The sequence below is a fragment of the Neoarius graeffei genome, chromosome 6 (assembly GCF_027579695.1).
Source record: "Neoarius graeffei isolate fNeoGra1 chromosome 6, fNeoGra1.pri, whole genome shotgun sequence".
Lineage (NCBI taxonomy): Eukaryota > Metazoa > Chordata > Actinopteri > Siluriformes > Ariidae > Neoarius > Neoarius graeffei.
In genome coordinates, this window is record NC_083574.1 from 104,108,143 (window position 1) to 104,133,974 (window position 25,832).

The 25,832-nt window shown below is 45.3% G+C and overlaps 1 protein-coding gene across 1 annotated transcript in view; it reads left to right on the top strand.

The window, feature by feature from the left end:
• The window catches only part of LOC132888209 (protein NLRC5-like), a 951,571-nt gene extending 933,449 nt beyond the window's left edge, over nt 1-18,122 (top strand). Inside the window, exon 30 of the mRNA XM_060924270.1 lies at nt 18,015-18,122. Coding sequence (XP_060780253.1) covers nt 18,015-18,120 — 106 coding nt within the window. The 3' untranslated portion in view covers nt 18,121-18,122. The remainder of the gene's footprint in view (nt 1-18,014) is intronic.
• Nucleotides 18,123-25,832: the final 7,710 nt, after the last annotated feature.

The window sequence follows — 25,832 nt, forward strand, 5'->3', positions numbered from 1 at the left end:
CACATACTTTTGCCACTCACAGATATGTAATATTGGATCATTTTCTTCAATAAATAAATGACCAAGTATAATATTTTGTCTCATTTGTTTAACTGGGTTCTCTTTATCTACTTTTAGGACTTGTGTGAAAATCTGATGTTGTTTTAGGTCATATTTATGCAGAAATATAGAAAATTCTAAAGGGTTCACAAACTTTCAAGCACCACTGTACGCTCAATTTAGAGTCACCAGTTAACCTAACCTGCATGTCTTTGGACTGTGGGGGAAACCGGAGCACCCGGAGGAAACCCACGTGGACAGGGGGAGAACATGTAAACTCCGCACAGAAAGGCCCTCGCCGGCCCCGGGGCTCGAACCTGGACCTTCTTGCTGCGAGGCAACAGCGCTAACCACTACACCACCATGCAGCCCTGTCAACACTCCAGAGAGAGAAATTCGTGATTTGTTAAAAAGTGTTGATATAAGCAAAGCATGCGGTCCTGATGGTATAAGTAATACAATTATTAAGATTTGTGCAGATGGAATTTCTAGTGTGTTTGCAAAACTTGTGAATTTTTCTTTTAGGACAGGGTTTTTTCCAGATATCTGGAAATTAGCCAATGTAATTCCCATATTTAAGAAAGATGATCGTCAATTGAAATCTAATTACCGGCCAGTGTCTTTATTAAATTCACTTCCTAAGATAGCTGAAATTTTTTTTTTTTTTATCCGACTTTATAATTTTTTATTAGATATTGGATTTTTGAATCCCCTGTAGGCTGGATTTCGACCAGGGGACTCCACTGTAAATCAGTTGATATACCTTGTACGTCAAATTTACGATGCCCTTGAGAGTGGTAAAGAGGTGAGGATGGGTTTTTTTTAGACATTAGTAAGGCCTTTGACAAGGTATGGCACAAAGGCCTACTATATAAATTAGAGTCAACTGGGGTTAAGGATCCTTTGTTAAGTTGGATTAAGAGTTATCTTTGTGGCCGTAAGCAACGCGTGGTTATAGATGGTCAGTCATCTGATTGGGCAAGCATAAATGCCGGTGTGCCTCAGGGCTCGGTACTTGGCCCGGTACTATTTTTGATTTATATCAATGATATTTCAGAAAATCTTCAGTCTGATTGTCTGCTTTATGCCGATGGCACCTCCTTGTTTAATATAGTAGACGATCCTGATTATAGCGCATCTAAACTGAATTGTGAACTTGCGTAAATTAGAGATTGGGCCATTCGTTGGCTTGTTTCTATCAACCCTACTAAAACCAAATGTATGACGTTTTCAGTCAAATGGCTAAAAGTGCTTCACCCTGATCTTTTTTTAAACAGACGTAATTAATGAAGTTTTACAGCGCACTCATCTGGGTGTGACGTTAACTAGCAACCTCTCCTGGCGGCCACACATTCTTAATGTGTATGAGAAAGCATGTAAGAGTTAACATGCTTAAGGGCATCAAATTTAAGGTCGATCAAAAAACTCTGGATCGACTCTATAAATCAATGATTAGACCAATAATGGAATATGCTGATGTGGTATGGGATGGTTGCATGCAATGCGAGAGTGATCTCCTTGAACATGTCCAATACGAAAGCTGCAAAAATAGTAACTGGAGCCATTAGAGGAACCAGCAAGCAAGGGCTGATGCATGAAGTTGGGTGGGAGGACATGGACTTGGAGGAGGAATATTCACAAATTACCCATGTTTTATTAGATTGTGAATAATCTCACTCTGGTTTATTACCTTGGCAAGTTTTAAATATGACTCATTACTCCTTTAGAAATGTTGGTAATTTTTTATTTATTTTTGTGTCGTACAGAACGCTTTAAAAAATATTTTTTCCCTTCCATCACTAGCCTATGGAATAATCTTAGTCTTTAAATTCGCAGTCTTAAGTCTAAGTTTGTTTAAAAAAGCTTTGTTGATTAATTTATCTAATCGTTCACCAAACACTGATTCTAGCCTTAATAGATATTCGTCAATTTTACATACTCGACTGAGGTTAAATGCCTGCTCGCTTAATTATCTTTTTCATACTGGATGTAAAATATCGTCTGCTTGCTTATGTGGTTTTCATTCTGAAACGATAAAGCATTTTTTTTCTGTATTGTCCACTTTTTCTTGTCCATACGGTAGGAACAAACTGCTCTCCTCAGCTGCTCATTTATTTGCAAGCAGTTGGTCTACTATGTCGGACTCAGTTAAAGTATCCTCTTTCTTATTTGGTTCCAATTTGGTATCTTTTGATAACAATAGAAAGTTATTTTCATATGTCTAAAATTTATTGAGGAATCTAAACAATTCCACACACAGGAATAGTTGGGCCAACTGTTTGCCCCCCCCCCCCCCCCCTTTTTTTTGTTTTTTGTCTGTTGTTGTTTTTGTTTGATCTATATATTAATGTAAAATGTTATTCGGAGTAAGCCCCCTTAGATGAGCTTTAATGCTCTTGGGGCAAACTCTGACCCCAAATATGTTTAAATTTTGAAAAATAAATAAATTAAAAAAAAAAAAAAGCTTAGACGCATTGTTACGGTGAGTCAAAATAATGTACTTTCCAAACCCTCTCTCTTTCCTTTGGAAGAAATGGTAAAGAAGGACTGCTTTTGAAGGGGTATTATATCAGAGTTTTACCATCTATTGATATCTCACTCATTAGAAAACTCAAAATATAAACTGAACGCCTGGAAAGAAAGCCTTCAGCTGGATATGCCAGAGGACGATTGGAAAGCAGCCTGTACCAAAGCTCACACTAAATTTATCAATACACGCCTTAAATTAACCCAGTACAAATGGCTAATGCGGACTTCTGTAACACCAGCGGAATTGAATAAATACAACAAAAACATACCAGATATAGACACAAAATGTACAGAATCCAAAGGAACACTTTCTCATTGTGTGTGGCAGTGGAGGGAAATTAAAAAATTCTGGGAAGAGGTAAGAGCGGTTATTGAAAAAAATTCTCTGAAAGCAAATTTCACTGGATCCCAAGCTTTTCCTGCTGGGTTTACATCCAGGAACACATCGTAAAAACGATCAAGCAGTTACAGATCTCAGCTCGATTAATGCAAAAAAAAAAGTATTGCGTTGTGATGGAAATCAACTCACAGACCAAGTATCAAACAATGGATAAAACAAATGCTGACAACTTTACCATTAGAAAGGATAACTTCCGTATTAAAGGGTAAACAGCAGGCATCTGAGGGCATATGGACACCCTTCATTAATTATGTTAAGGACTTTGATTTAATGGATGAAGAAGAGAATGAATGATTGTGTGTGGGTGTGGACAGCAACACTGCAGTTCTGAGCTTATATAACATTTTCTTACTTTTTATTTCCTCCTAAATGTTTGTTTATTGCAAATTTCTCTCATTTGATAAAGATCGCCATGTCTTCGAATAAGGAGCATTTTTGTTGTTTGTGTTCGTTCTGCTTATTGTAATGCAGCTACTTTATACTAGACTATACGATATGAAGATCTGCAGCTGTATTGGAGATGAAAATTTTAATTAAAAAAAACTGTGGGAAAAAATACTGAAGCCATCAAAACTATGAAGTAACATATGGAACATCTACGGAATTATATGGGAAACAAAAAAAAAAGTGTTAAAAAAACGTTTCATATTTTAGATTCTTCAGAGTAGCCACTGTATATCTTTATGATGCTTTACACACTACTGGCATTATCTTAACCAGCTTCCTGAGGTAGTCACCTGGAATATATACAGCACCTTCCACAATTACTGGCACCCCTCGTTAAAATATGTTCTTGGGCTTCTAATAAATTCATTTTTTTAAATAATATAGGACAACAATGCAAAAAAAAAAGAGAGAAAAGTCCAACCTTTAATTCAAGTGAATTTATTCAGTGGGGAAAAAAATCCCACATTAAGAAATATTTTTTTTACATGAAATCATGTGTGCCACAATTATTGGAACCCCTGATGTTAATACTTTGAACAACCCCCTTTTGCCAACAAGACAGCACTTAATATTCTCCTATAACATTTCATAAGATGGAAGAATACAGAGAGAGGGATCTTCGACCATTCCTCTTTGCACAGTCTCTCTAAATCGTCCAGAGTCCTGGGTCCTCTCCTATGCACTCTCCTCTTCAGCTCACCCCACAGGTTTTCAATTGGGTTGAGGTCTGAGGACTGAGATGGCCATGGGAGGAGCTTGAGTTTGTGTCTGGTAAACCATTTTTGTGTAGATTTGGCCACATGCTTAGGGTCATTATCTTGCTGAAAGACCCAGTGACAACCCATCTTCAGCTTTCGGGCAGAGGCCATCAGATTTTGATTTAAAATGTCATGGTATTTCAAAGAGTTCATGATGCCATGCACCCTAACAAGGTTCCTGGGGCCTTTGGAAGAGAAACAGGCCCACATCATCACCGATCCTCCCCCATACTTCACAGTGGGCATGAGGTGCTTTTCCGCATACTCATCTTTTGTGATGTATTTGAGTGTTTGTTGCCAAAAAGCTCTATCTTGGTCTCATCTGATCAAAGCACACGGTCCCAGTTGAAGTCCCAGTACCGCTTAGCGAACTCCAGACATTTACGCTCGTAAGTGCGAAAAGGCTTTTACCGTGCATGCCTCCCAAACAGCTTGTTGGCATGTAAATAGCGCCTGATGGTTGTTATGGAGACTTTATGACTCCAAGATGCTACTCTTTGATGCAATTCTCTAACAGTGAGCTTTGGAGAACTTTTAACTTCTCTTCCCATCCTCCTCACTGGGCGTGGTGGCAAGATAAACTTGCATCCTCGTCCAGGCTTGTTTGCCACTGTTCCAGTTGTTTTAAACTTCTTGATGATTCCTCTGACTGTAAATATGGGCTGGTGTAGGCGAGCAGCTATTTTCTTGTAGCCATTGCCTGACTTATGAAGGTCGACACACATCTGCCTTACTTGAATGGGGTGTTCTCTTGTCTTTCCCATGTTGAAGAGTGGATAAGAGAAATAGGCCTCTGTGTCACATCATATTTATACCCCAGGGAAACAGGGTGTGATGAATTACTAATTAAAGGTTCCTAGATACTCTGATCAACTTTATAAACTACAGGAGAAATGACAGAAATGCTTCAATTGCATTTATTTTCTAGGAATTATGGGTGCCAATAATTGTGGAACAGGTGATTTTATGAAAAATAATTATTTCTTAGTCAGGGATTTTTTTTTTAATTCACTTGAGTTAAAGGTTACATTTTTCTACAATTTTCAGTGTGAGATTATGCTTCTGCAATAAAAACTGAATTTATTTTAAGGCTTTTAACACATCTTAACCAGGGGTGCCAATAATTGTGGAGGGTATTGTATATTTGTGTGTGTGTGTACTCAAACACACACACACACACACACACACACAGTGGGGAAAATAAGTATTGAACGGGTCGACATTTTTCTCAGTAAACCTGATGCGGCTATCGACATGAAATTTTCACCATATGTCAGTAATAACCCAAGTAATTCACACAGACAAAGAAATCAAAACACATCAGTCCTCAAAAAAATCTCCCAGTCTTACTTGCCCAGTGGGTGAGCAGCACCCAAAACATACTCGGCCAAAAAACAATTCCACTTGCCCAGAGCTTTATTTTATTTTGGAGAGGCAGTCCCCTCCTAGAACTGCCACCTTATTGTGGTGGAGGGGTTTGTGTGCTTGAATGATCCTAGGAGCTACGTTGTCGGGGGCATTATGTCCCTGTCAGGGTTTCCCAAGGCAGACAGGTCCTAGGTGACAGGCAAGACCAAGAGCAGTTCACCAAAACCCTTATGGAGAATCTATCGAGGACCATGACATCGCCCGGTATGGCACAGCCGGGGCCCCACCCTGGAGCCAGGCCCGGGGTTGGGGCTCGCATGCGAGCGCTTGGTGGCCGGGCCTTTGCCCATGGGGCCCGGCCAGGCTCAGCCCGAAGAGGTGACATGGGCCCAACCTCCTGTGGGTTCACCACCCACAGAGATAGCAGTAGGGGACTGGTGCAGTGTGGATTGGTTGGCAGTCGAAGGCAGGGGCCTCGACGACCTGATCCCCGGACACAGCGGCTAGCTGTTGGGACATGGAATGTCACTTTGCTGGGGGGGAAAGAGCCTGAGCTTGTGCGGGAGGTTGAGAGGTACCGGCTAGAGATAGCCTCCCCGATCTGAACCCGAGTGGTGTTTTGTTATTGGACTTCTGTGCTAGTCACGGTTTGTCCATAACGAACACCATGTTCGAGCATAGGGGTGTCCATAAGTGCACGTGGCACCAGGACACCTTAGGTCAGAGGTCAATGATCGACTTTGTTGTCGTTTCATCTGATCTCCGGCCCTATGTCTTGGACACTCGGGTGAAGAGAGGGGCTGAGCTGTCAACTGATCACCACCTGGTGGTGAGTTGGATCCGCTGGCGGAGGAGGAAGCTGGACAGACCTGGCAGGCCCAAATGTACGGTGAGGGTCTGCTGGGAACGTCTGGCCGAGCACTCTGTTGGGGAGGTCTTTAACTCCCACCTCCGGGAGAGCTTTTCCCAACTCCCGAGGGAGGCGGGGGACATTGAGTCTGAGTGGACCATGTTCTCTACCTCCATTGTGGACGCAGCTGTTTGGAGCTGTGGCCACAAGGTCTCCGGTGCCTGTCGTGGCGGCAATCCCCGAACCCGGTGGTGGACACCATAAGTAAGGGATGCCGTCAAGCTGAAGGAGTCCTATCGAGTCATGTTGACCTCCGGGACTCCTGAGGCAGCTGACGGGTATTGGCAGGCCAGGCGTGCTGCAGCTCGGGCAGTTGCGGAGGCAAAAACTCGGAACTGGGAGGAGTTCAGGGAGGCCATGGAGAAGGACTATCTGTCGGCCTCGAAGAAATTCTGGCAAACCATCCGGTGCCTCAGGAGGGGGAAGCAGTACTCTGCCAACACTGTTTACAGTGCGGGTGGGGAGCTGTTGACCTCGACTGGGGACATTGTCGGGCGGTGGAAGGAATACTTTGAGGATCTCCTCAATCCCACCGTCATGTCTTCCACTGAGGAGACTGAGGCTGATGACTCAGAGGTGGACTCGTCCATTACCCAAGCCGAAGTCACTGAGGTGGTCTGCAAGCTCCTCGGTGGCAAGGCACCGGGGGTGGATGAGATCCGCCCTGAGTATCTCAAGTCTTTGGATGTTGTGAGGCTGTCTTGGTTGACACGCCTCTGCAACATCGCGTGGCGGTCGGGGACAGTGCCTCTGGAGTGGCAGACTGGGGTGGTGGTCCCTCTTTTTAAGAAAGGGGACCGGAGATTGTGCTCCAATTATAGGGGAATCACACTTCTCAGCCTCCCAGGGAAGGTTTACTCCAGGGTACTGGAGAGGAGAATTCGACCAATAGTCAAACCTAGGATCCAGGAGGAACAATGCGGTTTTCGTCCTGGTCACGGAACACTGGACCAGCTCTATACCCTTCATAGGGTGCTCATGGGAGTTTGCCCAACCAGTCCACATATGCTCTGTGGATCTGGAGAAGGCATTCGACCGTGTCCCCCGTGGTATTCTGTGGGGGGTGCTTCGGGAGTATGGGGTTTGGGGCTCTTTGCTAAGGGCTGTCTGGTCCCTGTACGAAAGGAGCAAGAGTCTGGTTCGCATTGCCGGCAGTAAGTCAGACATGTTCCCAGTGCATGTTGGACTCCAGCAGGGCTGCCCTTTGTCACCGGTTCTGTTCATAATTTTTATGGACAGAATTTCTAGGCGCAGCCAGGGGCCAGAAGGAATCCTGCTTGGGAACCACAGGATTTCATCTCTGCTTTTTGCTGATGATGTTGTCCTGTTGGCTTCTTCAAACCAGGACCTTCAGCATGCACTGGGGCTGTTTGCAGTCGAGTGTGAAGCGGCTGGGATGAGAATCAGCACCTCCAAGTCCGAGGCCATGGTTCTCGACCGGAAAAGGGTGGCTTGCCGTCTCCAGGTTGGTGGAGAAGTCCTGCCTCAAGTGGAGGAGTTTAAGTATCTCAGGATCTTGTTCACGAGTGAGGGAAGGATGGAGCGTGAGATCGACAGGCAGATTGGTGCAGCCTCCGCAGTGATGCGGTCGCTTTACCGGTCCATCGTGGTGAAGAAGGAGCTGAGCCAAAAGGCGAAGCTCTCAATTTACCGGTCGATCTACGTCCCGACTCTCACCTATGGTCATGAGCTTTGGGTAATGACCGAAAGGACAAGATCGCGGATACAAGCGGCCGAAATGAGTTTCCTTCGCAGGGTGGCTGGGCGCTCCCTTAGAGATAGGGTGAGAAGCACAGTCACTCAGGAGGAGCTCGGAGTAGAGCCACTGGTCCTCCACATCGAGAGGAATCAGCTGAGGTGGCTCGGGCATCTTTTTCGGATGCCTCCTGGATGCCTCCCTGGGGAGGTGTTCCAGGCATGTCCCCCCGGGAGGAGGCCCCGGGGAAGACCCAGGACACACTGGAGGGACTATGTCTCTCAGCTGGCCTGGGAATGCCTCGGTGTTCTTCCCGAGGAGCTGGCCGAGGTGTCTGGGGAAAGAGAAGTTTGGGCTTCCATGCTTAGACTGCTGCCTCCGCGACCCGGACCCGGATAAAGCGGAAGAAGACGAGACAAGACGAGGACAGAATGCAGTTGATATTTGTTTTGTTATAGAACAGCATAATTATCATAAATCCACAAAAGCATAACACCAGTATATGTACACATTCAGAAAGAAAAGTTCTAGTAGCAGAGGAATGAATAATTTAGGGTATATTAAGCTGTAGAGTTTTGAATGAGTATAATAATAATAATAATAATAATAATAATAATAAATGCTGGCGCTTTGTTTCTGTTATCAAAGGAACACAGTCCTGTGCAAAATGTCACTGTGGAACCAGAGTGCAGAAATGAACCTACAGTTCAAGAGAGTTCTTCTCACACACACACACACACACACACACACACTGAACTTTACAACAGCTGCACGCATGTGAAATGGAAATAAATCGACTAAGGCAGGAAAAACTTTTGGATAAAACTGTTATTGTCTGTTACATACTGATCAACCTGAGTGACTCAGCTGTACCTTTGAATCAAGAATTAATGAAAAGGGAACTGAACATTAACTGATTATTGAAATTATAATTACAAGAATGATTATAGCTACTGTATGACTACAGCTACAACTGGAATGTGCTGATTCTGTTAGCGTTTGTAAATATTGTTCCATCCACTATTAGATCAAATTAAAATAAAATCTTACAACATTGCTTGAAAGTCTAGAGCAAGACATTTTGTTATTTTACAAATAATAACACTTCAGATATTGTTTTAACAATAATAAGCATCACTGTATAAATGATGGAGTGCAGATAGCTGTGTAACTACATGTCACTGGGGTTGATGAGACATGCACAGGTGGGAATAAGATCTAGCCCACAGTTCAGGTCAAAACCCTTTGAGAGTAAATGCTTTGGCTTTCACAACATTCTGTTCCCAAAAGCTGATGTCGGGAAAAAGTCTTTACACAAAGAAGGTTTTCTTGCTTCTGGATTTTTTAAAACTGTTCTTCTGTGTCAGGACTTTTTGGGAAAAAGAAGGTATAGATTAGATTAGATAGAACTTTATTGATCCCTTTGGGAGGATTCCCTCAGGGAAATTAAGATTCCAGCAGCATCATTACAGATGAACAGAGAAAAGAAATAGAGGAAAACTTCTAGATACATTAAAATAAGTATTTACATATACAAATATAAAAAGAATAAGATATGGGGAAGAGAGGAAGGGGGGGAGAGAGGAGGGGGAAGGAGGGGGGGAATGATTGCATTTTGTATTGCACATTATTATTGCACATTGTCCGGTATTGCTTATTGTTAGGCTAGGCTACTGCTCCTTCCCGTCCTCTGTCCTCTGTCCTCCTGTTACCCCTCCTCCCCCAAGAGAGGAGTTGTACAGTCTGATGGCATGAGGGACAAAGGAGTTTTTGAGTCTGTTCGTCCTGCACTTGGGAAGGAGCATTCTGTCACTGAACAGGCTCCCCTGGTTGTTGATGACTGTGTGCAGAGGGTGACTGGCATCATCCATGATGTTCAATAGTTTGTCCATAGTCCTCTTCTCTGTCACCGTCACCAGAGAGTCCAGCTTCATGCCGACCACAGAGCCGGCCCGCCTGATCAGTTTGTCCAGCCTGGATGTGTCCTTCTTGGATGTGCTGCCCCCCCAGCACACCACGGTGTAAAACAGGACACTGGTGACCACAGACTGATAGAACATCCACAGGAGTTTCCTGCAGATGTTAAAGGACCGCAGCCTCCTAAGGAAGTATAGCCTGCTCTGTCCCTTCCTGTACAGGTGGTTAGTGTTGTAAGTCCAGTCCAGCTTGCTGTCCAGCCACAGCCCGAGGTACTTGTAGGAATCCACAGCCTCCACCTCGACTCCCTCAATCAGAACTGGTCGTGACGTTGGTCTGGACCTCCCAAAGTCAATGACCAGCTCCTTGGTCTTCGAGGTGTTGAGCTGCAGATGGTTCCTGTCACACCACACAGTGAAGTCCCTCACCAGGCTCCTATACTCCTCCTCTCTGTCATCACTGATACACCCAACGATGGCTGTGTCATCAGCAAACTTCTGAATGTGACACAGCTCTGAGTTGTAGCAGAAGTCCGCGGTGTACAGGGTGAAGAGAAGAGGGGCCAGCACCGTGCCCTGGGGTGCTCCGGTGCTGCTAATCACAGTGTAAGATGTGATGACCTTCAGCCTGACGTACTGCGGCCTGTCAGTGAGGTAGCTGGAGATCCAGGTGACCAGGCAGGGGTCCACTCGCATCCTGATCAGTTTGTCATGAAGCAATAGGGTCTGGATGGTGTTGAAGGCACTCGAGAAGTCCAGGAAGAGGATCCTCACTGTGCCATTTCCCTTATCCAGATGTGAGTGGACTCGGTGTAGCAGGTAGAGGATGGCGTCTTCCACACCAACACCTGCCCGGTACGCAAACGGCAGACAGTCCTGGGCATGTTGTACCTGGGGTCTGAGGAGGCTGAGGAAGAGCCACTCCAACGTCTTCATCAGATGTGAAGTGAGTGCCACCGGTCGGAAGTCGTTCAGCTCGCTGGGCCGATTCTTTTTGGGAACTGGAACGATACATGATGTCTTCCAGAGGGTGGGCACTCTCCCCAGCTGCAGGCTGAGGTTGAAGATGTGTTGCAGTGGTTCACCCAGTTCAGCAGCGCAGGTCTTCAGTAGTCGGGGACACACCTTGTCCGGGCCTGCTGCTTTCCTGGGGTGACTCTTCCTCAGTTGACCTCTGACCTGGTCTGCAGTAATGCGTAGAGGAGTCTGTGTTGAGGTGGGGGAGGAGGGGGCTGCTGTGATGACTGGGGGGAGGTGTGTTGAGGGAAGAAGGAGAGATGGCTGCAGTGAAGGAGGGGGGGGACGTGGGCTGGTTGAACCGATTGAAGAAGTCATTCAACTCATTCACCCTCTCCACTGTCCCCTCAACGACTCTGGTCTTTGTATTGTGGCCTGTGATGGTTTTCACACCTTCCCAGACCTCCCTCATGCTGTTCTCCTTCAGCTTCTGCTCCACCTTTCTCCTGTAGCTGTCCTTAGCTTCCCTCACACAGCGTTTCACCTCCTGCTGTGCTGCTTTCATCACCTCCCTATCCCTGCTCCTGAAGGCGGCCTTCTTCCTGTTGAGGACAGCTTTGACTTCCTGTGTTACCCATGGCTTGTTAATAGGGTAACACTGTACAGTCTTAGTGGGGGGAACCACGTCTGCACAGAAGTTGAGGTAATCCATCAGACAGTGTGTCAGCCCCTCTATGTCCTCACAGTGTGGGCTAAGCAGCACATCCCAGTCCGTGATGACATAGCAGTCCCTGAGGGCATCTTCCATTTCAGGGGACCACCTCCTGATGGAGCTAGTTGTTGCAGGCTGCCTTTGAACCAGGGGGGTGTACTTCGGCTGTAGAAGAACCAGGTTGTGGTCAGACTTCCCTAGTGGGGGGAGGGGTGTGACTCTGTATGCATCCCTCACATTTGCATACAGCAAGTCAATTGTCCTGTTGTTCCTTGTTGGACAATCCACAGCCTGGTAAAAGCAGCCAAAGTAGAGTCCAAAGTAGCGTGATTAAAGTCCCCAGAAATGATCATAAATGCCTCAGGGTGCTGTGTCTGCAGCCTTGCTGTGACAGAGTGAATCCCCTCACATGTGTCAGCCCTCAGAGGGATGTAAACACAGATGGTGATCACGTGACTGAACTCCCTCAGCAGATAATATGGCCGCTGGCTAATGGCTAGTAGCTCCAAGTCCGGGCAATATAAAACTGTCTTTATGGAGATATGTCCCGGGTTACACCAGCGGTTGTTAACATAAATGATGAGTCCCCCACCTTTGCTTTTCCCGCATGTGTTAGTGTCTCTGTTGGCTCTCACAGCAGTGAATCCCTGCAGGTCCACGTGAGCATCCGGTACAAGGTGTGTTAGCCATGTCTCCATAAAGATAAATAAGCTGCTCTCCTGATAAATCCGCTAGTTGTTCAGAGCGGAAAGCTTGTCGACTTTATTCGGCACTGAGTTCACATTCCCCATGATAACGGAGGGAATGGATAGTTTGCAGCACTGCCGGTTGTCCGCTAGCCGAGCCTTTAGCTTAGCTCCAGCTTTGCAGCCCCTGGGTTTCCTCCTCAGCTCGGCCGGGATGGGGTGTCGTATCCCGGCTCGTCCCATTGTTTTCAAGGCCAGCAGCTCCTCTCTCGAATAAGTGAGAAAACTGGCTCCTGGTTGCATGTTAAAGTTAAAAATATCCATGTTATATTAGTAAAACCCACTATGTCTTCGTAATAAGAGCAGAAAAGTAAAAAAAGGTGGAAAAAAAGAGGTTTAAAGAGCTAAAAACTACAGAGCTACTGGAGAGGCAGCCGTCTCACACAGTTCCCTGCAATATCTTCCAATATATTCCAACATGCAGCTAATGCTAAGCCACAAATCTGCACCATCACTCCAATCATTTTGAGGAATTCTGCATGGATTATAATCGCTAATAAACTCTAATTTCCGTGTATATCTATCCTTCGCTTCTTTCTGACTAAGACTATCCAAGTAATCCAGTAGTAGAGCTTTATCAGCTGTAGTTTTCTTTGGACAACAGCAACAGATGCCGGACATCTCCGCTTGGTTTCAGTATGTGAACAGCAAATCAGTGGGTCCTGTACATGTTTACGCTTTTGATGTCACGATTTACAACCAATGGGAGACACCCTTTTTCGGCTGTCCACCAATCACAGGCTCCCGTGCCACAATGGCGGTATGTTGACAAATATTTAGGAAAAAAATATCATTACAAAATATATGAAACCATCAAAAATAATTCAAAAATTGTGATTTTATATATCTCATCTCATTATCTCTAGCCGCTTTATCCTGTTCTACAGGGTCGCAGGCGAGCTGGAGCCTATCCCAGCTGACTACGGGCGAAAGGCGGGGTACACCCTGGACAAGTCGCCAGGTCATCACAGGGCTGACACATAGACACAGACAACCATTCACACTCACATTCACACCTACGGTCAATTTAGAGTCACCAGTTAACCTAACCTGCATGTCTTTGGACTGTGGGGGAAACCGGAGCACCCGGAGGAAACCCACGCGGACACGGGGAGAACATGCAAACTCCACACAGAAAGGCCCTCACCGGCCACGGGGCTCAAACCCGGACCTTCTTACTGTGAGGAAACAGCGCTAACCACTACACCACGATTTTATTTTTTATTTTTTTATTTTATATATATATATATATATATATATATATATATATATATATATATATATATATATAATAAATATATATATATATATATATATATATATATAATAAATATATATATATATATATATATATATATATATATATATATATGGGGCGGCACGGTGGTGTAGTGGTTAGCGCTGTCGCCTCACAGCAAGAAGGTCCGGGTTCGAGCCCCGTGGCATCTCATGATGGGTAAAAGCAAAGAGCTCTCTCAAGACCTTCGCAACCTTATTGTTGCACAACATACTGATGGCATTGGTTACAGACATACTTCTAAACTTCTGAATGTTCCAGTGAGCACCATTAGGGCCGTTATCCAGATGTGGAAAGAACATCATTTCACCATAAACCGGCCATGACCAGGTGCTCCTCACAAAATTTCTGACAGAGGAGTCAAAAGAATAATCAGAAGAGTTGTCCAAGAGCCAATGAGCACTCACAGAGAGCTTCAGAAAGATCTGGAATTAGCAGGTACAGTTGTTTCAAAGAACACAATAAGTAATGCACTCAACCGCCATAGCCTCGATGCACGCTCATCATGGAGGACTCCATTGCTGAAGAAAAAGCATGTTGAAGCTCGTTTAAAGTTTGCTGCACAACATTTGGATAAGCCAAGGAAATACCAGGAGAATATAGTCTGGTCAGATGAGACCAAAATTGAACTCTTTGGATGTTATAGCACACATCATGTTTGGAGGAGAAATGGCACTGCACATCACCACAAAAACACCATACCACCAGTGACGTTTGGAGGTTGGAACATCATGGTGTTGGGGCTGTTTTTCAGCATATGGTACAGGCAGACTTCATATAATTGAAGGAAGGATGAATGGAGAAATGCACAGAGACCTTATTGATAGGAATCTGCTGCCATCTACCAGGATGTGGAAGATGAAACAAGGGTGGACATTTCAGCAAGACAATGATCCCAAACACACAGCCAAGGAAACTCTCAACTGGATTCAGAGAAAGAAAATAAAGCTGCTAGAACGGCCCAGCCAATCACATGACTTGAATCTAATTGAAAATCTATGGAAAGAACTGAAGATCAGAGTTCATAGAAGAGGCCCCCTGGAACCTTCAAGATTTGAAGACAGTTTATGTGGAAGAACGGGTCAAAATCACACCTGAGCAATGCACGCGACTAGTTTCTCCAAACAGGAGGCGTCTTGAAGCTGTCATTACCAACAAAGGCTTTTCTACCAAGTATTAAATAAATTTCAATAAGCGTGTTCAATACTTATTCCCCGTGTCATTCCACTTTATTACACTTAATTTATGGACATATATGTTTTCATTTCTTTGTATGTCTGAATTACTTGGGTTGTTACCAGCATCTGGTGAAAATTTCATGTCAATAGCCCCATCAGAAATATATTTACTCAGAAAAAAGTTGATGCATTCAATATTTATTTTCCCTGGGTTCTAGCTAGACCAAAATATCAGTGTAGTGGCACCAGTCATAACGGCTGGGGGTTCGGGGCCACCTTCGGCCCCCAAAAGCTCATGGGTTTGACATACTCAGAGATGCATTCTAGTGCAGTGCTTCTCAAACTGTGGTACGCGGGCTCCATTCGAGTGGTACGCCAAAGAATCACTTAATTAAATATAAATAAAATTAAAAAAAAAAAAAGTGAAATACTATCCATAATATCCGAATGGATGAAAATATCTTATCAACCAATGACAAGAAAATGAAAGGAGATACAAATTAAGTTAATAATTTTAAAAAGTTTGCAAGTGCTTCTGGGCAGCCATACGTAGCGTACGCATTCCCGCCGGTTCCGCTGACAGACGGTTATCTGCCATTGGTAGACTCGGCTGTGATGGGAAAAGGTGGAGGCGGCTTTGCTAATTATGACGAGTACGACAAAATTACTGTCGTGGCTTAAATCCGCGAATGGGAGCGTGGATCAGGAGAGAGGGAGAACTGAAGAGGACTGCGTGAGCCGAGCACAGATGCTAACGACAGTGGCAAAACCAGCCCCAGAACTGCTAGGAAACAGCAGAAACCAATAAGGAGGAAGTATGACGAAAAATACATAAAACTGGGATTAATCTGGAGCGGGACAGAGGAGCTGCCCAGGCCGCAGTGTGTTGTATGCGGGGACGTTCTGAGCAATGAGTCCATGAAACCATCGCATCTCAAACGGCATCTTACAACCAAACACACAGCACTAAAGGACAAACCAACGGATTTTTTTTTTACAAAAACATGATGAACTGAAGCAGTGGATGCTGAGCCAAACCTGAGACTGAAGCTGACCTCCACTGACCCAGACGTTGCAGGACTGTTCACAGAGGCATGCACACCCATCACATTAAGCTCAGTAAGTTGTCAATCAATAGTCAATCAGTCAATAGTCTGTGTATATTTAACATTATAAGCTGTTATTCTTAATGCTTTTCCTCACTTTTGTTTTATTCTTAATCTTATTCTTCCTCTGTTTGTGGGTGTGTTTCTGTTTCAGAAAGCAGTCACTGGAGTTAAGAAACGGCAAGAACTGCAGCTATGCATAGCCTGTTTTGATTTTTTTCAAGTACATCAAGTACAGTACTTTTTTTAACTTAACATTTAAGTACAGTACAGTTATTTAACTTTTAAGTACATTTTCATTTAATCTTTAAGAACTGTCTTTTAATATTTATTTTTAGTACAATGTTTTATTTCATGTTTATATGCAATTAATTTTATTTGATTCATTATTTAAGTACAGTGTTTTATTTTCCTATATTTAAACACAGTGTTACTGTTCAAAGTACTGTGTGTAATGTTACAGTGGCCAACAATATTAAATATACTTGTTAAATAAAACCTCCACCTTGTTTTTAATGAATACTTAGGCCTACTACGCTACTGTATTTTAATGTTGGTCATTATGGTGGTACTTGGAGAGCCAAGTATTTTCTGAGGTGGTACTTGGTGAAAAAAGTTTGAGAACCACTGGTCTAGTGCATTTCCTGAAAGTCACTCTTTTTTGGTAATATTAATTTTTTTTTTTGTCAAAAGTTAACGTGATTGTTTTTGATTGAAGATTTATTATAATTAATATTCAACTATATTGGTGATATATTTATGGAATAAGAATAAAACATCCAGTTGATGTTCACCAAGTGTCAGCTTTATTTTCAGCTTCAGCCGTTCAATTACAGTCCATGACTATCCAGATCTAACTCGTATCAGCCCTTCCCCTACTGACCGTTACTCCGACAGGTTCAATGCACCGTGTCGCGTCATAAAAAAAAGTAAACAAAAGACCACATTTTCAAGATTGACAAGTCTTTTTGTTAGTGTAGCGGCAACTTTTACAGGCATCGGAAATATTGTGGGCGAAGCAGGAAACAAACATTGCGTATCAGCCCGATACACTGAAAAGGCCTAATTAGAACCCTGATATACCGTATATATATTAGCATCTGTCTGTCTGTGTACACAGTACGCTCCACAATTATTGGCACCCCTTGTAAAGATTAGTGTTGAGAGTTGGAAAAAATCTAACCTTATAGGAGACTCAGTGCTGTTTTACTGGCAAAAGGAGGTTGTACAAAGTATTAAATGCAAGGCAAGGCAAGTTTATTTATATAGCACATTTCATACACAATGGCAGTTCAATGTGCTTTACAGAAGTAAAAACAAAAACAGTAAACAATAGAGAAATAAAATTACATAAAATAATTTTATTTTTATTCTAAAACAATTAGTTAAAAGAATTAAAAGAAAATAATAAGAATTAAACAATAGCAGAAATAAAATAAAATGTAGTAGTTCAAATAGGAGGAGAAAAAAGAAACCAGCAGAATAGAATAAAGAATAAAATAGAATAAAGTAAAAGTTAAAGTAAATTTAAAACATGCAGAGAAAGTAGAAGAATGTAAAGAATATAAAGAAGACAATATTAATTATTTAACAAAAAGCATCTGAAAACAGCTTTGTCTTTAACCTAGATTTGAAGCTGCCAACAGCAGGAGCATTTTTAATGTCCTCTGGCAGTTGGTTCCATAGCTGCACTGCATAGTAGCTAAAAGCTGCTTCACCATACTTTGTTTTAACAACTGGTTTTAATAGTAAATTTTTCTGTTTTGATCTGGTAGATCTGATTGGGTTAGGCCGCTGCAACATATCAGAGAGGTAATTGGGCCCTGTACCATTTAGAGATTTGTACACCAGCAGCAATGCTTTAAAGTCAATTCTGTAGCTTACTGGAAGCCAGTGAAGGGACCTTAGAATTGGGGTAATGTGCTCTGTTCTTTTTGTTCGTGTGAGAACCCTAGCTGCTGCATTTTGAACCAGCTGAAGTCGTTTGATGGTCTTTTTTGGCAGGCCTGTGAAAAGGCCATTGCAGTAATCAACCCTACTAGAGATGAAGGCATGTATTAGTTTTTCCCGATCATTTTTTGACATAAGTCCTCTTAGTTTGGAAATGTTTTTTAGGTGATAAAATGCCGTTTTAGTGATTGCTTTCATGTGACTGTCAAAGTTTAGCTCGCTGTCAATGAAAACACCAAGATTTTTAACCATTTCTTTAGTTTTAATCCCTTTTGTGTCAAGAATAGTGGTAATCCTGAGTCTTTCATCTTTTTTTCCAAATAGAATTACTTCTGTTTTATCTGTGTTCAGCTGAAGAAAATTTTGTGACATCCAGCTATTGATTTGATCGATACACTGGTAGAGACATTCAAGGGGGGCATAATCATTAGGTGATAGAGCAAAATAAATGTGGGTGTCATCTGCATAGAAGTGATACAAAATTGAATTTTTATTAATAATTTGCCCAAGTGGGAGCATATAAAGGTTGAATAGTAATGGTCCAAGGATCGACCCCTGGGGGACACCACAGGTCAAGGGCATTGATGTTGAGGAACAATTTCCCAGGGTAACAAAGAAGCTTCTATCTTTTAAGTATGAATTTAACCAATTGATAACTTTACCAGTCAATCCAACCCAGTGTTCAAGTCGATATAGCAGTATGTTGTGATCAACAGTATCAAAAGCTGCACTGAGGTCCAGTAATACCAGGACCGATGTTTTGCCTGCATCAGTATTAAGACGTATGTCATTTATAACTTTAATCAACGTTGTTTCAGTGCTATGATTGGCACGAAATCCTGACTGAAAATTATCAAAATGGCTGTTTGATATCAAGAAGGCAGTTAATTGATTGAAGACAATTTTTTCAAGGATTTTCCCGATGAATGGTAAATTTGATATTGGCCTGTAGTTATTTAATACTGAAGGATCCAGATTATTTTTTTTAAGAAGGGGCTTTACAACGGCTTTTTTTAGGGACACAGGAACAACGCCAGTCTCCAGGGATGTATTTATAATTTGAAGCACATCTGTAATTATAAGATGAAGAACAGACTTAAAAAAGTTGGTGGGCAGAATGTCCAATTCAGATGTTGAGGAACTGAGATTTTGTACAGTTTTTTCAAGAGTCTCAATCAATTAAACAAAATTCTGACATTGTGTTGAAGTTATCTACCTGTGTCATTGGTGATTGCAGTTTTTCAATTTTTTGCAACTGAGATATATTATGAGGAATATTCTGCCGTATTTTATCAATTTTACCTTTGAAAAAGGATGCAAACTCATTGCATTTATTAACTGAGAGAAGTTCAGGTGCTAATTGTGGTGGGGGATTAGTTAGCTTCTCTACTGCTGAAAATAGCACACGGGCATTGTTCATATTCCTGCTGATGATGTTGGAGAAGAAAGACTGTCTTGCTTTACGAATTTCATAATTATAATTACAAAGCATCTCTTTATGGATTTGATAATGGATGTGAAGTTTAGATTTGCGCCATTTTCTTTCAGTCTTTCTACATTCTCTCTTTAGCAGTTTAACAGCCGGGTACTGCTTCCATGGTGCTTTCTGCTTATCATTGACTCTTTTGATTTTGAATGGAGCAATATCATCCATAATTTGGGTCATATTTAAATTAAAAAATTCCAGTAAATCATCTACAGAGTCTGACATTTTGGTTGAGTTCTGAGAGAGAGCTTGCTCAAAGAGAGCACATGTGTTGTCTTTTATGACTCTCCTACCTATAGTCGTTGAGCTGTTCTGAATGTGAGCAGACATAGAAACTTCAAAGAAAACACAGAAATGATCGGATAAGGCCAGGTCAACAACAGGATTAGAAACAGTAAGACCCTTTGTGATGACGAGGTCAAGAGTATGACCACGAGAGTGGGTCTGCCCCTGTACATGTTGTACTAGGTTGAAGTTGTCAATAATTGCAAGTAGTTCTTTGGCATAAATGTTATCAGTATTATCTACATGCAAGTTAAAATCCCCAGATATAATAAGACAATCAAACTCTAAGCAAATGACTGATAACAGTTCACCAAACTCCTCAAGAAAGACTTTGGCTGAATGTCTCGGAGGCCTATAAATAGTTAATAATAATATGTTAGGAGAGCATGTAACAAGTGCACATAAGTGTTCAAAGGACATAAAATCACCAAGTGAGGATTGTTTACAAGAGACTTTGAATATATTTGCGATCCCTCCACCTTTCCCTTGTCGGGTAACATTCAAAAAATTAAAATTTGGGGGAGCTGGTCTAGCATCGGTTTGTGACAGGAGGGCGGAGTCAGGGAAGGTAAGTGGCAGAATCACTACACCTGTTAATTAATGTGTTTGTGTGTCTTCCCAGTGACCGCGCCCTATTTAAGGGGAGAGGGCGAGAGCAGAGGGAGCGCTCTCCACGACCAGACGGCTGATGTGTGTACGTGTGTCTGAGTGTGTGGGAATAGAGATAAAAGCTGAAAAGCTGAATAAAAGAGAGTTTTGTGAAATCAGTTCTGTCCTGCCGTCCTTCTGTGCTCCACCCACCTACACGAACTGCTACAGTGGTGCTGAAACCCGGGACGAGCACAGAAGACAACAGCCCCATGGAGTCCTCCACCTTCGCCGACCTGATCCACGCCCTCGCCACGGCCAAACAGAGCCAGCACCAGGTGATGCTAGCCCTCCGAAAGGAGCAAGAACAACAGTTCGAGGCCCTGGTGCTGGCGCAACAGGAAGATCGTCGGGCGTTCCAGCACCTCCTCGCGTCGGCGGGGTCCACCATCTCCACCGCCGCGGGCCCTTCCCCCCTCACCCTCATGAAGATGGGCCCGCAGGACGACCCCTAGGCATTCTTCACGCTCTTTGAGCAGGTAGCAGAGACCTTGGGGTGGCCGGTGGAACAGCGCGCGGCGTGCCTCCTCCCCCTGCTAACGGGAGAGGCGCAGCTGGCCGCGCTACAGCTCCCCGCCGACCGCCGGCTGGCCTACGCGCACCTTCGCCGGGCCGTCCTCCAGCGGGTGGGATGCACCCCGGAGCAACAACATCAGCATTTCCGCGCTCTGCGCTTGGAGGAAGTCGGCCGGCCATTCGCGTTTGGCCAGCAACTCCGGGACGCCTGCTGGTGGTGGTTGAGGGCCGACAGCTGAGACGCCGAGGGACTCATCGACCAGGTGGTACTGGAACAGTTCATCGCGCATTTACCAGCGGGAACCACAGAGTGGGTCCAGTGCCACCGCCCGGCGTCGCTGGATCAGGCAATCGAGCTGGCGGAGGATCATCTGGCGGCTGTCCCGACGGCAGGACAACAGATGACCCCTTCTCTTCTCTTCTCTTCTCTCCTCGCTCTCTCTCCTCCTCCTCCTGTGTCTTCTCCTCGCCCCATTCCCCCACCGCGGAGGCGGGGGCCGGCGCCACCTCAGCCAGCCTGCTGCACCCGCGGTGCCCTTCTGTGTCTGTCCCCCCCCCTCAGGTGCGTGAGCCCCAGAGCACTAGTGCAGAGAGGAAGCCCGGGCCGGTTTGCTGGCGCTGCGGGGAACCGGGCCACCTCCAACAGCAGTGCTCAGTAATGGAGGTGGGCGCGGTGGTTCGGATCCCCAACGCGCCAGGAGCCGCCCTCGATCGGGCCAGAGCGTATCGCATACCGGTGAGTATCCAAGGGGATACATATCAGGCGTTGATGGATTCTGGCTGTAATCAGACCTCAATCCACCAAAGCCTGGTGCAAGACGAAGCATTGGGGGGAGCACAATTGGTGAAGGTGTTGTGTGTGCACGGGGATGTTCACAACTACCCTTTAGTGTCAGTCCACATTTTTTTCCGAGGGGAAAAATTTATAGTGAAGGCGGCGGTTAATCCTCGCCTTACCCACTCTTTAATTTTGGGGACTGATTGGCCGGGATTTCGGGATTTAATGACACTTAGTAAAGAGTGGGTCCTGCCATTTGACAGGGGGAGGTCCCGGTGTCACTTTGGCGGGAGCAGCTGTCACAGAGCCATCTACGTCATCTCTGCGTCAGGGTGAGGAGCCGCAGGCTCCTCCTCTCTCTATTGGGGAATCCCTCGCGGATTTCCCATTAGAGCAGTCACGAGACAAGACTCTGCGGCATGCGTTTGACCAAGTGAGAGTAATCGATGGTCAAACGCTCCAGCCGAACGCCACCCCGTCCTTCCCCTACTTCGCGATTATGAAGGATAGGTTATACCGAGTGACGCAGGACACTCAAACTAAAGAGCAAGTCACGCAGCTTTTAATTCCGAAGAGCCGCCGGGAATTGGTATTCCAGGCGGCTCACTTTAATCCCATGGCTGGACACTTAGGGCAGGATAAAACACTAGCCCGAATAATGGCCCGGTTCTATTGGCCGGAGATTCGCAGCAATGTCCGTAGGTGGTGTACGGCATGCCGCGAATGCCAGTTAGTAAATCCAGCGGCCATTCCAAAAGCGCCTTTGTGCCCTCTACCGTTAATCGAGACCCCGTTCGAAAGAATTGGGATGGATCTCGTCGGGCCATTAGATCGGTCAGCATGAGGGTACCGCTTTATATTAGTTCTAGTGGACTATGCAACACGATACCCGGAAGCAGTGCCTCTTCGCAATATCTCAGCACGCAGTATTGCGGAGGCAATCTTCCGCGTCATCTCCCGAGTTGGAATCCCGAAAGAGATTCTGACTGATCAAGGCACCTCGTTTATGTCACAAACACTGAACGAACTGTATGGGTTATTAGGTATTAAGCCGATCCGCACCAGCGTGTATCACACACAAACGGACGGTTTAGTGTAACGGTTTAATCGCACCCTTAAAAACATAATTAAAAAATTTGTAAGTGAGGACGCACGTAACTGGGATAAATGGCTCGAACCCTTGCTCTTTGCAGTGCGAGAGGTCCCCCAAGCCTCCACGGGGTTTTCCCCGTTTGAATTATTATATGGGCGTAAGCCGTGCGGCATTTTAGATGTGCTGCGAGAAAATTGGGAGGAGGGACCTTCACCAAGCAAAAATGAAATTCAATACATTATTGACCTGCAGGCAAAACTCCACACACTCACACACCTAACCCAGGAGAATTTGCGGCAGGCCCAAGAACGGCAAACCCGCCTGTACGACAAGGGTACGTGCCTTAGAGAGTTCGCACCGGGAGAGAAAGTACTCATACTGTTGCCATCAACGAGCTCTAAATTAGTCGCTAAGTGGCAAGGACCCTTTGAGGTCACACGGCGAGTTGGGGACGTCGACTATGAGGTGAAGCGAATGGACAGGGGTGGGGCACTACAGATTTACCACTTCAACCTACTCAAACTCTGGAATGAGGAGGTCCCCGTGGCGTTGGTGTCAGTGGTTCCGGAGAAGGTGGAGCTGGGGCCGGAGGTTCAAAAAGGAACATTAGCATCACGTCCCTCTCTGGTCCCCTGTGGAGACCACCTCTCCCCGACCCAACTCGCGGAGGTTGCCCAGTTGCACACCGAGTTTTCGGACGTGTTCTCGTCCCTGCCCGGCCGCACTAACCTCATAGAGCACCACATTGAGACGCCCCCGGGGGTGGTGGTGCGTAGCCGCCCTTACAGGTTACCCGAACACAAGAAAAAGGTGGTTCGGGAAGAACTCGAGGCCATGCTCGAAATGGGCATCGTTGAGGAGGCCCACAGTGACTGGAGCAGCCCGGTGGTCTTGCTACCCAAGGCCGACAGGTCGGTCCGGTTCTGTGTAGACTATAGAAAAGTCAATGCGGTGTCTAAATTCGATGTGTACCCAATGCCTCGTATTGATGAGTTGCTCGATCGGCTAAGCACGGCTCGTTTTTACTCGACACTGGATTTAACAAAGGGTTATTGGCAGATCCCCTTGACTCCATTATCCCGGGAAAAAACGGCCTTTTCCACACCGTTCAGCTTACACCAATTCGTCACACTTCCTTTTGGGCTGTTTGGGGCGCCCGCTACGTTTCAGCGGCTGATGGACAGGGTCCTCCGCCCCCACGCCACCTATGCGGCTGGGTACCTAGATGATATCATTATTTATTGTAATGACTGGCTGCGGCACCTACAACACCTGAGGGCCGTCCTTAGGTCGCTGAGGCGGGCGGGTCTCACAGCCAACCCGAAGAAGTGTGCGATTGGGCGGGTGGAAGTACGGTATCTGGGCTTCCACTTGGGCAATGGGCAGGTGCGTCCCCAGATTAACAAGACCGCAGCGATTGCGGCCTGCCCGAGGCCCAAGACCAAAAAGGGGGTGAGACAGTTCCTGGGGCTGGCTGGCTATTATCGTAGGTTTATACCTAATTATTCGGACGTCACCAGCCCGCTGACTGATCTGACTAAAAAGGGGGCACCAGATCCGGTCCAGTGGACGGAGCAATGCCAGCGGGCTTTTTCTAAGGTAAAGGCTGCACTGTGTGGGGGGCCACTTTTACACTCCCCTGACTTTTCTCTCCCCTTTATGTTGCAGACAGATGCGTCGGACAGAGGGCTGGGGGCTGTTTTGTCCCAGCAGGTGGAGGGGGAGGATTGCCCAGTCTTATACATTAGTCGGAAGCTGTCGGTGCGTGAGGGGCGCTACAGTACCATCGAGAAGGAGTGCCTGGCGATCAAGTGGGCAGTCCTCGCCCTCCGGTACTACCTGCTGGGACGCCCTTTCACCCTCTGTTCGGACCACGCGCCCCTCCAGTGGTTCCACCGCATGAAGGATGCCAACGCGCGGATCACCCGTTGGTATCTGGCACTCCAACCCTTTAATTTCAAGGTGATCCACAGGCTGGGGGCGCAGATGGTCGTGGCGGACTTCCTCTCCCGTCGGGGGGGGGAGTCGGCTGCGGGCCGGACGGCTGCCCGGCCTGAGTCGGGCGGTGGGGGTATGGGGCAGCGGGGGCGTGGTCTAGCATCGGTCTGTGACAGGAGGGCGGAGTCAGGGAAGGTAAGTGGCAGAATCACTACACCTGTTAATTAATGTGTTTGTGTGTCTTCCCAGTGACCGCGCCCTATTTAAGGGGAGAGAGCGAGAGCAGAGGGAGCTCTCTCCACGACCAGACGGCTGATGAGTGTACGTGTGTCTGAGTGTGTGGGAGTAGAGATAAAAGCTGAAAAGCTGAATAAAAGAGAGCTTTGTGAAATCAGTTCTGTCCTGCCGTCCTTCTGTGCTCCACCCACCTACACGAACTGCTACAGGGGGTTTCCTCAGCATCCGGGTCAGGTGATGCTGGGCACTTGGTAGCACTAAAAGCTGCCACTAAGTGCTGCCAAAACTACAACCCAGATTCCAAAAAAGTTAGGACAAAGTACAAATTGTAAATAAAAACGGAATGCAATAATTTACAAATCTCAAAAACTGATATTGTATTCACAGTCGAACATAGACAACATATCAAATGTCGAAAGTGAGACATTTTGAAATTTCATGCCAAATATTGGCTCATTTGAAATTTCATGACAGCAACACATCTCAAAAAAGTTGGGACAGGGGCAATAAGAGGCTGGAAAAGTTAAAGGTACAAAAAAGGAACAGCTGGAGGACCAAATTGCAACTCATTAGGTCAATTGGCAATAGGTCATTAACATGACTGGGTATAAAAAGAGCATCTTGGAGTGGCAGCGGCTCTCAGAAGTAAAGATGGGAAGAGGATCACCAATCCCCCTAATTCTGCACCAACAAATAGTGGAGCAATATCAGAAAGGAGTTCGACAGTGTAAAATTGCAAAGAGTTTGAACATATCATCATCTACAGTGCATAATATCATCAAAAGATTCAGAGAATCTGGAAGAATCTCTGTGCGTAAGGGTCAAGGCCGGAAAACCATACT